The sequence below is a fragment of the Grampus griseus genome (genome assembly GCF_964374135.1).
Source record: "Grampus griseus genome assembly, chromosome: 14".
In the NCBI taxonomy this organism is placed as follows: Eukaryota; Metazoa; Chordata; class Mammalia; order Artiodactyla; family Delphinidae; genus Grampus; species Grampus griseus.
In genome coordinates this window covers 26,217,959-26,232,465 of record NC_139008.1, presented here as the reverse complement: position 1 = coordinate 26,232,465, position 14,507 = coordinate 26,217,959, and the positions used below count along the sequence as shown (strand labels likewise).

Genomic DNA, 14,507 nt, shown 5'->3' with positions numbered 1-14,507 from the left:
TAAATAGTGTATACATTCTGCATTTGGAGCACTTCTTGTGTACCAGGCACATTGCCAGGTGGGCCCTTTACGTTCAGCAGTGTTACAAGATGTGTCATTGTCCCCCATTTTACAGTTGAAGAAACTGAGGTGCAGAGAGGTTAAGTGACTTAAGGAAGGTCCCATGGCTGGTGAGTGGCAGCGAGAGGATTTGGCTCCAGAGTCTGTTGTCCTAGCCCCTGCCTCATGGCTTCCTTCTTTGATCAAGGAGACCAAGATCGAAGCTTCTCTATCCCTGTGAAATCACCTCTCTGAACAGAAAGGGTGCCCTACTGTGGCTTGTTTGGAGGGACCATAAATGTCTCATGATCTCCAAGAGATGGCTTTGAAAAAACCAGAAGAGCAGGCAATTTCCTAATCCCTAAAACTCCCTCAAAGGGCTAGGGTCTGTGGCCTTCAGATTATAATTAAGAGAAGAGAGAGCACAGAGAGGGTGTGATGTTGACCTGGACCCATAGCAGCAATGTCTGTTCCAGAGCTGTGCTGTCCAGTATGGTAGCCGCTGGCCTCATGTGGCTATTTGAATTTCAGTTCATAAAAATAAAATAAAATTAAAATATCAGTTATAGAATTACACTAGCCATATGACAAATGCTTGATAGTCGCATGTCGCTAGTGGCTACCACATGGGACAGCATAGTTGCATACCATTTCCATTATCACAGAAAGTTCTGCTGTACAGCGCTGGTCTAGAGGATGAGGCATACAGATAAGAGCGTGACGCTGGAGCAGGCTGCTGCCGTGGGAACCCCAGCTCTGCTTCTGATTGGCTGGGTCTATTGAGGGCAAAGGAATTCACCTACCTGAGCTTCAATTTCCTTATCTCTGTGGCATGAGTACTAATAGAACTTATACAGGGTCCTCATAAGGATTAGATGCATGTAAAACTCACACAGTGAGGTTTGTACATACTAAGTGCTCGATTCATAATTGCCACCATTATTATTGTTATTAGAAGCTGGGAGTCCAGGCTGCTTGGTCCACATGGTCACATGGCCACTCGTCCCTGCCCTCAGCCCGGTCCCTCTCCCATCCTGGAATTTAACGCGAGAGTGTTTGTAGGTATCACAGTGTTCGGCTACTCCATGGTGGTGTCCGTCGGGGGCATCTTCGCCTCGCGCCGCCTGCACCTGGACCTGCTGCATAACGTCCTCAGGTCGCCCATGAGCTTCTTCGAGCGGACCCCCAGTGGGAACCTGGTGAACCGCTTCTCCAAGGAGCTGGACACAGTGGACTCGATGATCCCGCAGGTCATCAAGATGTTCATGGGCTCCCTGTTCAATGTCATTGGTGCCTGTATCATCATCCTGCTGGCCACTCCCATGGTGGCCGTCATCATCCCGCCCCTGGGCCTCATCTACTTCTTTGTCCAGGTAAGAGGTGGGGTCTTAGGGTCCAGGACGAGCCCAGCTCTGTATCACTCTCCACGTGAGCACAGGGCTCCCTTTGTTTTGTGTTTCCTCAGTGTGGGGCTGTGGAGGACGTGCTGGAGGAGGGTTAGATTTATTTTTGTCAGTTTTGAATACCTAAGTTGATTGTTTTTAGCTTGCAATAACCAAATATCCTTTTTTCCTAGCAATAAGGGTTTTTTTAAGCTGTAAGTTATAAAAGAAAATAAGCTATAGCCATAAAGGCATCTTTATTATTAAAATTCCTTTAAGTATGAAATTCTTTAGGTCCTAAGTCCCCTGCAGATAATGAAGACATGAATAACAGCAACTTAAATATTTTTTTCCCTTGTAATAGAAATCTTGAGGTAGACTCTTCAGGGCTGGTGTGGCAGCTCCATGAGTTTGTTAATATCCCAGACTCCTTCACTGTGGGTTGTTTTTTTTCGGGGTGGGGAGGGGGTGTTGTTCTATCGTCTTTGCCTTCCGTTCTTAAGTTGGTCTCATGGTCCAAGTTGGCTACTGGAGCTCCAGCCATCACATTTCTATTTCAGAAAATAAGCTTGAGGAAGGGGAACAGGGCAAGGGAGCATTTGACAGCTGAGTCAACATCAGCTGTGGTGCTTCCAGTTGACAGATGAGCATGTTGAGGCCCAAGTGGGGGAGCTGGGAATGTGAACTCGTGCCCGATTCGAAAGCTCTTGCTGGTAACTGCAGTGCTGCGTTGTGCTTTCCTGCCTCTGAGAGGTTAGCTGCAGCACAGTTGCTAGTGGGGGACTGCTGTTTAGATGGGAGCGTAATGACTGCTGCACAAAGTAAGAGTAAGAAACCACGAGGTGCTCCATACCTCAAACTGCACTCTGTGTGGCCTGTTCGTGTGGGTCCTGGGAGGCCTTGGCCCAGTCAGCCAGCGCCCAAACCCTCCCACACTGTGGCCCAGTGACTGGTGAGTGTGAACAAAGGTGGAATCAGAGCAGGTCCCGGACCCTCGCTGTGTTCTCTTTAAATTGGTGCCAGCTTTTCTGGAAAGTCATCCAGCTGCATTTACCCAGATGCTATCCGAGTTCACACCCTGGCTGGACAATTTCCTGAAGGACCCAATTCAAGAGAACAAAATGGGCCAAATGCGGCATTTGAGGCGGCTCAGATATCTGCCAGTAGCAGGGCCTTGAGCACACCATGGAACAACTGGGTAATGGAATGTTATGTGCCTTTAATGGGAGAATTAGGAAGACACTGTTGCGACACTGACAATTTTATTTTTAAACAACAAAGGGAATGAAGTTAGCGAAGGACCATGTTGTCAGCACACTATCATTATAACTAAGACCACGTGCATAATGTGTGTGGGCAGGACTGGAAAGAGAGGCACAAAAATGAAAACATTGCCTTTCTAAGGGCTGAGATTATGGGAGAATTTAGTTTTTTAATGGCTTTTAACTGAATATATGCTTGTCCTATAACCCAGCAGTCTCAATCCTCAGTGTATATGCAAAAGAAGAGAATCTATCAAGCAAAAACAAAAAAAAGCTAGAATGTTCTTAGCATCTTGATTCATAATAGCCCCAAATGTCCATCACAGGAGGATGGATACGTACATTGTGGTATATTTATACAATGACTCAGCAGTGAAAAGCAGTGAAATACACACAAGGAGGATGAATCTCAGAGATACTATGTTGATCGAAAGAAGCCAAACACAAAAGAGTACATTTGTGTGATTGTGTTTTTATGAAGTTGAAGAACAGGCAAGTACGATGTGGTAAAAGTCAGAGTAGTGGCTATAAGGGGTGTTGACTGTGAGAGGACACGAGAGAATTTTCTAGATTTTGATCAGGTAGTGGCTATGCAGGTGTAGATAAACATAAAATCCATAAAGCTGTAAAGATTTAGTGCACTTTCCAGTGGATGTAAGTTGCATCTCAAAAAGTGGCTTTTGGGCTTCCCTGGTGGTGCAGTGGTTGGGAGTCCGCCTGCCGATGCAGGGGACACGGGTTCGTGCCCCGGTCCGGGAGGATCCCACATGCCACGGAGCGGCTGGGCCCGTGAGCCATGGCCGCTGAGCCTGCGCGTCCGGAGCCTGTGCTCCGCAACGGGAGAGGCCACGGCAGTGAGAGGCCCACGTACCGCCAAAAAAAAAAAAAAAAGGCTTTAAGGGTGTATGTGTGTAAGGGTATGTATTCTCTTTCACTCTCTTTCTCGGGAAAAGATCTAAAAGGTTATATACTGAAATCTGAATAGTGCTTATCTCTGGATTGTGGACTTAATGTAATGTTTAATCCTTCTGTCTATATCACTCCAAGATTTAAAAAAATGGATATACATTACCGTTTTAACTTAAAAGCAAGTCATTTTTAGAAAAAGGAATGTAAGAGGTAAGATGATGTGGAATTCTGTTTGGGCTTCCACATTGCTGGAATAAGGCATTTCTGCCTGTGGAACTGTTTGGCATCCATGAAAATTACCCGGCACACGTCTTAGTGTCTCGGATCTCAGCCCGCTTCCTGGCACAAGGCAGGTGTGTGTTGGGCAGTTATTTTCACTCAGGAGACCAGGCACTGTCTTGGTCTCTGAAAGAGTAAGGTGAGTCCACGAGGTGGATTATGTCTCCTGGAACAGAGCTTAAAAGGAAAGCTAATAATTATTTTTTAAAAACCAGGCTATTCCTTAACAAAAATAAATCTCAGGTTAGCTTTTTAGAGGAAATAAAATTCTGAGGACATGACAAGTGGAATAAATTGAGCAGGTAAAATGTTTTAGAACTGTTTCCACCCAGGATGAAAGAAAGCCAGGGAGAGGAGGTGATTCCAGGAGAGGGTAATGGGGACAGATGCCAGGGGGCCTTGAGCCAGACAGGAGGTCTGGATTTCATTTTGCCACCAGAGGAAGAGATAGCATCTGACCGTGTGCAGGGATTGTCAGAACCACTGTTCTGAGATGGCCCTGGTTGGTGTGGTCCCTGGGTGAGTTTTCAGAGTTTCTGGAGCCCCAGAAGGCTGCCCAGCTTGTGGTTCAAATGACCACGTGAGCTGCCATCCAGAAAGAAGTGGCTGACCTTGGAGGCCCTGTCAGAGCCACCTGTTCTGTTCAGTGCTCTCCGTGGAAGGTCTCTGCCCCCAAAATGGCCCAGGGCACCCGACGCAGGCCAGGAGGCAGGAGGCCATGTCCCTGAGCACCCTGTGTCTGCTTGCCCGCCTCCGCTGTTGATGAAGCAGTGTTACATCTGCAGCACGTCCAGGAGAATAGAGGTGTCTTCAGATGACCAGTCCAGCCTGTGTCACAGCTCCTCAGCATTTCCAGTGAGCGACTCCATCTTGTTACATCTCTAACGAGCTGAATGCCCGGCATTAGGGCAGGAGCAGAGCGGATGTGGTCACTGTCCATGGGGACGGGTGGAGGCAGGGTTTGCGCTGAGGTCTGGTTGTCATAAAGCCACACTGCAGGGTCCATAAACCCTAGAGGTCAGTGGTATCAGAGGGGCCATGCAGTGCTGAGGTTAGCACTTTGATGGGGTTCAGATCCTAGCTCTGCCGCTTCCTAACCACGTGACCTTAGGGAAGAGGTTGTCTTTAGTTTACTCATTGTGAAACTGGAATGAGCACCTCGTAGGTTTTTGGTGAGGATTGCATGAGCTGATATATGTGAAAGAACTTAAAACAATCCTAGGATGCTGGACTCCACGTAAACGTTAGTTATGATCATCATCACCACCACCGGCAGTATTGTGGGCGCTGTGCCTGCCGTTCGCCAGCTGAGTCGGGACACCCTCTGAGAGCAGCCCAGCTCCAACATTTCGCCCCTGGAAGGATCCAGACGTTCTCCAGCGCAGCCCTGGGAGGCTGGGATGAGGGACCCTCCCCCACTCCCCGTCTCTTCTCTCCCACAGAGGTTCTACGTGGCCTCCTCCCGGCAGCTGAAGCGCCTCGAGTCAGTCAGCCGCTCCCCGGTTTATTCCCACTTCAACGAGACCTTGCTGGGGGTCAGCGTCATCCGCGCCTTCGAGGAACAGGAGCGCTTCATCCGCCAGAGCGACCTGAAGGTGGACGAGAACCAGAAGGCCTATTACCCCAGCATCGTGGCCAACAGGTGGGCATGGGGCCATGGGAGGGGGCAGGGGGAGCCCCTTGGTTCCTGGATGGGGGTGTGGAGACATAGACTCGGTGCGAGGAGAGGACTTTATAACCATTGAAAGCAGAAAGGAGCACGGTCAGCACGCAGCTCCAGGGGCATTGGAGTGCAGGGACAAAGAGTTCTTCTGGGGTCAGAAGATACTGCAGGATCCATCATTTAGCTGTTGTCCTGGTGCTACAGGATCATCAGTGACGGCAGCCTCAGCTATTGAGTGTTTTTGCGCCATGCTTCTCATCACACCACCCCTGTGTGATGAGTATTGGAAGCAGTTTACTTCTATTAGGTTGAACCATGTGAAATTGCCATTTGGGGGATCAAGAATGATTAAATACCATCAATCAAAAAAAGGGGGTAGAAGTTTGCTAATTATTGACGAATCTGGAAAAGTATCCTCCTCACTTGCTTACCTCCTGATGTATTTTTTGAGATGTGGGATGGAAAACTCTGGGGAGGGGTAATAGCACCCTGGAAGTGACCCACTGTGCACAATGTAATCCCATCGTGTAAGACTGGGCAGGGAGATTGTGAATTACTGGAGAGAACCTTGCCTTCCCTTGAAGAATTTTTAGGGAGTTTGTCAAAATCTGGGTGTGTGTGTAGCTCACACCCTGAGGACCAGTCACATGGATCTTAACGCTGTAGTGGAAAAAATGTTGATACTACTGTCTTTTCTAGAATGCTTTACATTTTAAAACATTAAAATAATGTTCCTATGTGATATCTTATAAAAGTTAGCTTTAAACCAGTAAACCTGTTTATATTTTAAAGGTAAGGCAATACATTTTAATGTTTTTGAAATGAGGGTGATCTGGGTCTGGGAACCCTTTGGCTGTGTTGAAAATGGTGGTTTATTTCTCACTCCCACCTCCTCATCTCCTGCCAAGAAGAAAATTATTTTAAATCAGGGGGTGCCTCTTATAGTTGATGATTTCTTAGTATTTAGGAATTTTCTGGGACATATTTTTAAAAGCACACATGGGTATATTTTAAGGGTTTCAGTGAGAGAAAGTTGGTTCTTAAAAAGGCAAGCTTCAGTTTCCTGGAAAGGTCACTTCTGGAGAACTCTATTTTAGTTCCTGGGCTTGCCAGATTAGTGAGGAATTCCTGAAATTGTGTCCCTTCGGCCCTCCTTCCCCATGTCCCATGAGCAGGGCAAATGAGGCCTCTCTCAGGAACTATTGGGGAATTATTTCAGTTAGCAAAGTGGCCACCACCACCACCCCGCCCCCCAGCTATAAATCAAGTCCCTGAAAAGCTGACTCCGGGCGTGTGTGTGTGTGTCCGTCCATGTGTCCATGTGTCCGTCCATCCCTCTGCCTGTGTCTCCACGTAGGTGGCTGGCTGTGCGGCTGGAGTGTGTAGGCAACTGCATTGTCCTGTTTGCCGCCCTGTTTGCAGTGATCTCCCGGCACAGTCTCAGTGCTGGCTTGGTGGGCCTCTCGGTGTCTTACTCACTGCAGGTAAGGGGGGTGCTCTCAGGTGGATTTTCCAGTTCTCTTAATGGGGAGCCAATTGTCAGGTTTTTGGGCCTTTGCTTTGGATCTCTGTGGGAGTGGGGGAGAGGAAAGGGGACCAAGTAGGGTTTGACGAGCAGGTCTAGAGCCCAGTGACCGACTGGTGCAGGAGAGAAATTAGATGTGCAGCCCTGATTCCCCCATCAGCCAAGGAGAGTCCTTGATGGCATGAGAGGATGCCCCCAGCTACAAGAGAAATGTACTTAATCCTATAAATTTCCCTTGAAGCACTGCTTTAGCTGCATCTCCCAAATTTTGATACATTGTGTTTTCTTCTTATCATCTGGTTCAAAATATCTCTTCATTTCCTTTCTGATTACTTGTGTGGCCCCTGGGTTATTTTGACATGTGGTGCTTGCTTAAGAGACACAATGTAGGAAGTCTGGCCACAGTATTTGGGGTTGCTCTTTTGTGTACCTTGGTTATCTGAAACATTTCATAATGAATAATGACTTCATGGAAATAAAGCAACTCTCGCTCACTCTAGAAGCTCCATGTGACTCTTCCACTCACAGGTCACCACATACTTGAACTGGCTTGTTCGGATGTCGTCTGAGATGGAGACCAACATTGTGGCCGTGGAGAGACTCAAGGAGTATTCAGAGACTGAGAAGGAGGTAAAGCAAGCCCCCGGCCTGACGTCTTGGCCATGATCTTCAGTGTGGCTTTACCCAAAAGAATCCTTTGAGCCCTACCACGTGGGCCTTCAATAGGCAACCTCTATCTGACAAAAATAATCTTCTGTTATCTGTTATGTTTTTTGCGGGGAGGACTTACATTATGGAAAGTGAATCATACTAATTTTCTCTTTAAATAAGTTTAAACATTAAATACAAATGAGTCGTTTAAAAATATTAAAAGTCAGGAACAAGAGAATCAGTACATGGATATTGCAAAAATCATGTTATTGGTAAGGAATTGACCAAAGTTTGGGAAACCCTGCATTTATTTAACCCAAGTCCTCATTTTATAGGTGGAATAAAAAGGCATGTAGGGAGGGACGATGGCTGGTCTGAGGTCACGCATGGTCCGTGGGACAGTTGGGAGTAGGACCCAAGTCTCCAGGCTTTGGTGCCATGTTTCCCCTAATAACTGCCTTATTCTGCCCACACACCACCTCCGAATAGCAGTAGTAGTGTTAATAATGGTAATAGCAGTGATGCTTGGAGATACCACCATCCCCACTACTACCAATAATAATAGTAATAGGGACACACATATTGTGCTCTTGTGGGGTGTCAGGGCCTGTACTAAACATTTTACATAGAATAATTCATTTATTCTTTACACAGCCTTACAACTCACATTCTACTGTTATCCCCATTTTGCAGGTGAGGAAATGGACAGAGAGAGGTTAAGTTGCTTGCCTAAGATCACATGGCCGGTAAATGGCAGACCCAGGATTTGGGTGTGTGCCTTTATGCCGCACTTTATTCCAAGAAAGTGCCCCTTGGGAATGAGACCAAAGTGACCCTGGTTAGACTTTGTCTTGAGGATTTACAGAGGTGAACTACGCCAGGTCCTTTAATGCTCTGACTCGGTGAACCAGGGCCCACTTCCTCAGAGAGCATCTGTCAGAATGGTGTGAGCGCCCCCTGTGGAAATAAGAGCACATTACACCAGGAGTTTCCCACCCTACACTGAATTTATCTATTTATTTATTTTTAATTTATTTTTATAAAAGCTTTCGAGATGTAATTCTTATGCCACTCAGTTCACCTGTTTAAAGTGTGAAATTCAACTTAATTTACTTTTAAAATATTTTACTACTTCTAATTATTTATTTTTATACTTTTAGAATAAGAGCATATTTGAAAAAGAGAAAGATCACCAGTCCTACCACTATTAAAATATATGTATTTACTTATGTGTTTATTTATATTATGTATGATATTTATTTATAGATAGAAAGCTCCACCCACTTCTCTCCAGTCCCCTTTGTGTTCTTATAGTATGTCCCCTTATTTATATAAAGGGTGTAAAAAAATTAACATAAGAAGTTTATGGGCGAGAAAGGATGGACTTTCTCTTTTATTGCCCTCACCATTCCTCTCCTTCCCTGAAGATAGCCCTGAGCCTGGCCCAGAGCACATCCAGAGGTAGACCTCAGGAAATGCTAAAATGAACTAAGCAGCTTTTCAGAAACAGGGGCTGTGTGACCCCAGGCAAGTTGCTTTCTCTCTCTGTGTTTCAGTTTCCTCATGTGTAAACTGGGGATAGGAAAGAACCCACTCGTAGGATTGTACTGAGGATTAAACGAGGTAATGTGATAGAGTGACCTTCAAGTGTTAGTTGCTGCTTTTACCAGACCTTAGAAGCCATTGGAGTATCTCACCTTTACCCTTGTGTCTGTCGAGAGAAGACCACTCATTCATTGATTCAGTCCATGAGTGTTTATTGAACACCTACTATGTGCTCTGGGCCCTGGGATATAGCAGTGAACGAATAAAAGAACCTGTCCTCATAGAGGGGATTTCCAGTGGGCGTGGGTGACAGAACAAGCAAATATGTACTTAAAATGCTAGGAGGTAGGTAAGTGCTCTGAAGGAAAATGGAGGGGGGAAGGGGAGAGATGGGCCCAGGGCTAGGAGGGTGGTCTCATTGGCCTGAGATCTGCAGCAGGTGAGCAGGTCCAGAGGGTAGTTTGGGGAAGAGCACTCCGGGCAAAAGAAGCCGCAAGTGCAAAGGCCCTGAAGCAACAGGTGTGGGTGTTCATGGAACAGTCCAGAATTCAGTGTGGGGAGCGTAGTGAATGAGAGAGAGAGCCATGTGGTCAGAGGGGTCATGGAGGCCACTCACACAGAGCCTTAGGGCACATGAGGTGGACTTCAGACTCCTGAACCCCACCCCACCACCCACTGTGATTGCAGGCTCCCTGGCGAATCCAGGAGATGGCACCCCCCAGCAACTGGCCCCAGGTGGGCCAAGTGGAGTTCCGAGACTACGGCCTGCGTTACCGAGAGGACCTGGACCTGGTTCTCAAGCACATCAACGTCACCATCGATGGAGGGGAGAAGGTGGGCGCACTTTGACCCCCACCAGTTCACGGTCGGGCGTAGGTTGCCACCAGGCAGATGAAATGAGCTTCCTCATTTTCCCAGTCTGTCCCTGTCCCAAACCACAGGGTGGAGTGGCCTTTCGGGGAGGGGCTTATGGAAGTAAAAGCTGCTCAGAGTGTCCCAGCAGGGTTGCAGACTGGTAGCCCGAGGGCCAAAGGAAGCCCACAGATACGTTTTGAAAGAAATCTAAATTGCAAATGTTGAAAAATCTGGAATGTTTTATATAAAAATCCATTTCCTGCTTTTCTTGAAAGATCAGAACACGTGGCAACACTGGGCCCATCCTCCTTGCCTGACTCTTTCTAGACAAGACACGAGCCTCCCAGTTCACCGACTGGTCCCTTCCTGCTCCATTCATGTGCCCACTCAGCCCCTTAGGCATTTGAGTTGGCAGTCTCTAGAACAGAAAGACGTCATCGTCACTACTAGGGATGGCTCAAGGGACATGTGAAATGGACAGAATTTTGGAACGTATTGCTGTTCCTGGAAGACATCCTTGCTCTGAGACCCAGGGTCCTCCTGGCCGTTTGCCAGAAGACAGTGTTTCATCTCTGAACATACGAATTTGTTAAACTTCCTACCCCAAGGCTCAGAATGTACCGTTCCCATGAGAGAATTTCTCCAACTTATAACAAGGGGAGGAACAGAGTGGGCGGTGTTCTCACTGACGCTTTATGGCTTATGTTACATCATGAGACTCTGCTCTGTGAGTTGCTGTCAGAGGGTGGAGGAGCTGGCCTCTTTGGAGCCCAGATGAGAAGGGAGAGTTCTAACTGGAACATCAATCATTGGCCATTAAATGGGGAGCCCAGTTCCCTCAAGAGAGGATAAGTAGAGGCCAGGTTGTATCCCTAACCTCTTTCTGCTTCCTCAGCTGGGATGCAGGGGGATCTGCTTGAACCTTGGAGATATTTCAACAGCTCAGATATTTCACCAGAACAATCTGATTGTTACTTAATATTATCTTGAGTTGAAATAACTAATTTATAAAAAACAGCTGATTAGCTATTTGTAATGAGGTGGATGGACCTAGAGTCTGTCATACAGAGTGAAGTAAGTCAGAAAGAGAAAGACAAATACCATATGCTAACACATATGTATGGAATTTAAGAAAAAAAATGTTATGAAGAACCTAGGGGTAAGACAGGAATAAAGACACAGACCTACTAGAGAATGGACTTGAGGATATGGGGAGGGGGAAGGGTAAGCTGTGACAAAGTGAGAGAGTGGCATGGACATACATACACTACCAAACGTAAAATAGATAGCTCGTGGGAAGCAGCCGCATAGCACAGGGAGATCAACTTGGTGCTTTGTGACCACCTAGAGGGGTGGGATAGGGAGGGTGGGAGGGAGGGAGATGCAAGAGGGAAGAGGTATGGGAACATATGTGTATGTATAACTGATTCACTTTGTTATAAAGCAGAAACTAACACACTACTGTAAAGCAATTATACTCCAATAAAGATGTTAAAAAAACCTAATTTTAATTTCTAAAAAGAGCTGGCAAAGAGAAGGGAGTCCTTCTTGACCTTTGGCCAAAACAGCCCCTAAAGGAATGTCTCTGGGAAGCTGCTGAGGGTGGGGGCTACGGTGAGAGGTGGGTTGACCAGATGACTGAATTGCTCTGGGGCTGGTACTTAAAATGAGGGCACCATGGGGCAGGAGGTAACCCCAGATAGCAGCATTCCCACCTCACCCTGGGCCCTTCCTGTCCCACAGGTTGGCATCGTGGGGCGGACAGGAGCTGGGAAGTCATCCCTGACCCTGGGCTTGTTTCGTATCAACGAGTCTGCCGAGGGAGAGATCATCATTGACGATGTCAACATTGCCAAGATTGGCCTGCACGACCTCCGCTTCAAGATCACCATCATCCCCCAGGTGGAGCCGATGGGCTGGGCTGGGTCACACTGAAAGCGACATGTGTGTATTTTCAGGACAAACCTACCTTTATTCCTACTTTCATGATTTTTTTTTTTTTTTTTTTTACTGAAATTATGCTGTGTTTCTTCACGGAATCTCCTCTTAGCACATAAATAACAGTGAGCCTTAAGCAGGTTTCATTCATTCCTTCACTCCTGCCACCCAGTAGGCAGCTTCCTGAGCATCTCACAGGATACAGTTAAGATACCGGCTTCTCTGCCAGCTGTCGGTCAGCACAGGGATCTCTGACCCTCCCAAGAGCTAGGCGAGAATGATGAATTTTCTAGACTGATGCCAGTAGGTGGTGATTCCTTAATACGTTGCCTTTTAGTGTTGTTTTGCCTTATATTTCTCCTAAGGTTCTTATTTGGAGGTGGGATGGGGAGGAATCCAGGTACCTTGCAATTAGGAATTGCCCATGCTGCATCTCCCTTCCCGAAAGTTCCCAACACATTTGCATATTGAATGCTCTGGGAAATCTTGCAAGAAAGAAATCTATTTTATTTCACTTAATCCAGAGTTTTCCAGGCTTTTTTCCCCCATTATTGACATCTTCGGAAGTGGTGATTCCAAGGGACTGTGAAACCCCATTTTGAACAATTCTGGCAAGAACTTTCTACATTGCACCTCTTTGCCCCACCCGTGTCCACCGTGACGTGAGCCTCAAACGTCATCTGCCATCTTCCCTTCGAACAGGACCCCGTTTTGTTTTCGGGTTCCCTCCGCATGAACCTGGACCCATTCAGCCAGTATTCAGATGAAGAGGTCTGGACGTCTCTGGAGCTGGCCCACCTGAAGGGCTTCGTGTCGGCCCTTCCCCATAAGCTGAACCACGAGTGCGCAGAAGGCGGGGAGAACCTCAGGTAGGCGGGGGTGAGGCCCCAACCGGGTCTCCTCGGCTTCAGCTCTCCCTCCGTCAGGGCGTTTGTAGGTTTTGTCCATTTCCATCTGGTTCAGACCTGGGTTTGAGTCCCAGCTCTACCACGTGAGCTGTTTGTCTCTTAACCTCTTGGGGCCTCAGTTTCAGTATCTAAAATGGGTTTCAATCTAGGCTCATTTTACCATGAGGTGTAACCAGGATGGCCAAAACGCTTCCTTGCTTACACCAGGTCCATTCAATGGAGAGTGGCTATCAGTCGTTAAACTTTGGAAAGGTTCTCTTCCAGTCAGTAAATAGCACTGCTCTGAGCCCTCCCTGTCCCCACCCACTGCCCCAGCTGCCGTGGTCCGTCTCCCAGGCTCCCCAGGATCCACCCATGATCCAGCAACTGAAGTGTTAATGCCTGGCACAGCAGGGATCCTGTGCCTCGTTCACTTATCCATCACCATGACAACCAAGCACCAAACCTCAGGTGTGTTCAACAAGAGCTGTGACCGCTCACACACTGGGGCGGTCAGCCAGGCAGCTCTGCTAGTCTTGGCTCACGCACATGGGTGGTGGCCGCTGGCTGTAGGCAGATCTATTCGGCCTCCACTGGGGGCAGTTAGATTCTGCCCTGTGTGTCCCTCATCCTCCAGCAGACCAGCCCAGGCATATTGTCATGGTGATGGCAGAGGTGCAAGAGTGAGCAAAATCTGGTGTGCATTCCTATTTCAAGCCTCTACCGGCCTTATGTTTGCCAGCATCCCATTGGCCAAAGCCAGGCACGTGACTGAGTCCAAAGTCCGCAGTGAGGGGCCCCACAGAAGGCATGGATATGGGATCATTTTTGCTACCTGTTATTTTGGATATCACCTCTGAGCCCTGTGTTGAGAATGATTCTGAGCCTGCTTCTAGCTCAACGGGAAGACCATTCTGATTGATTAGTGATGTCTGCCATGGGCACAGATGTGGGGAGTGGAAGTGCTCTCCTGATCTAAGCAGCACCCAGTGTCTCTTCTCCCTTCTCTCAATTCAGGCCTAGGCTCAGGGTCAGGGTGGTTTTGACACTGTTTCCTGGTCCTTCTCTCCCGGTCAAGCGTCGGGCAGCGCCAGCTTGTCTGCCTGGCCCGGGCCCTGCTGAGGAAGACGAAGATCCTTGTGTTGGATGAGGCCACGGCGGCTGTGGACCTGGAAACGGATGACCTCATTCAGTCCACCATCCGGACGCAGTTTGACGACTGTACCGTCCTCACCATTGCTCACCGGCTCAACACCATCATGGACTACACGAGGTGATGCCCTGGCACAGAAGGCCTCTGGACCTTGCGGTCCACCCCAGTCACCCGTTCATTCATTCATTCATTCATTCAACACTGTCGTTATGCCTAGTGACAGCCTGAGCTGGTGGAACGTCTCTTTGTCCTGGTTAGTACCAGGCATTTTTTGACATCACCCAATCATTTATTCAGTCAACACATGTGTGGAGTGCCTGCCACATTCCTGGCTCCGTTCCAGGCACTGGGGACTGAGCAGGGATCTGTCAGACAGGGAGCCTGCCTAAGAGACCTTACAGATTAGTTGGGGGCTGGGT

The 14,507-nt window shown here is 47.8% G+C and overlaps 1 protein-coding gene across 2 annotated transcripts in view; it reads left to right on the top strand.

Moving 5' to 3' along the window:
- The window catches only part of ABCC1 (ATP binding cassette subfamily C member 1 (ABCC1 blood group)), a 130,503-nt gene that overhangs the window by 114,082 nt on the left and 1,914 nt on the right, over nt 1-14,507 (top strand). For both annotated transcript variants that reach the window (XM_082669667.1, XM_082669666.1), the window contains 8 exons: nt 1,102-1,412; nt 5,314-5,513; nt 6,892-7,018; nt 7,588-7,689; nt 9,943-10,089; nt 11,854-12,012; nt 12,751-12,917; nt 14,014-14,208. In XM_082669667.1, the coding sequence (XP_082525793.1) occupies nt 1,102-1,412; nt 5,314-5,513; nt 6,892-7,018; nt 7,588-7,689; nt 9,943-10,089; nt 11,854-12,012; nt 12,751-12,917; nt 14,014-14,208 (1,408 nt within the window). The remainder of the gene's footprint in view (nt 1-1,101; nt 1,413-5,313; nt 5,514-6,891; nt 7,019-7,587; nt 7,690-9,942; nt 10,090-11,853; nt 12,013-12,750; nt 12,918-14,013; nt 14,209-14,507) is intronic.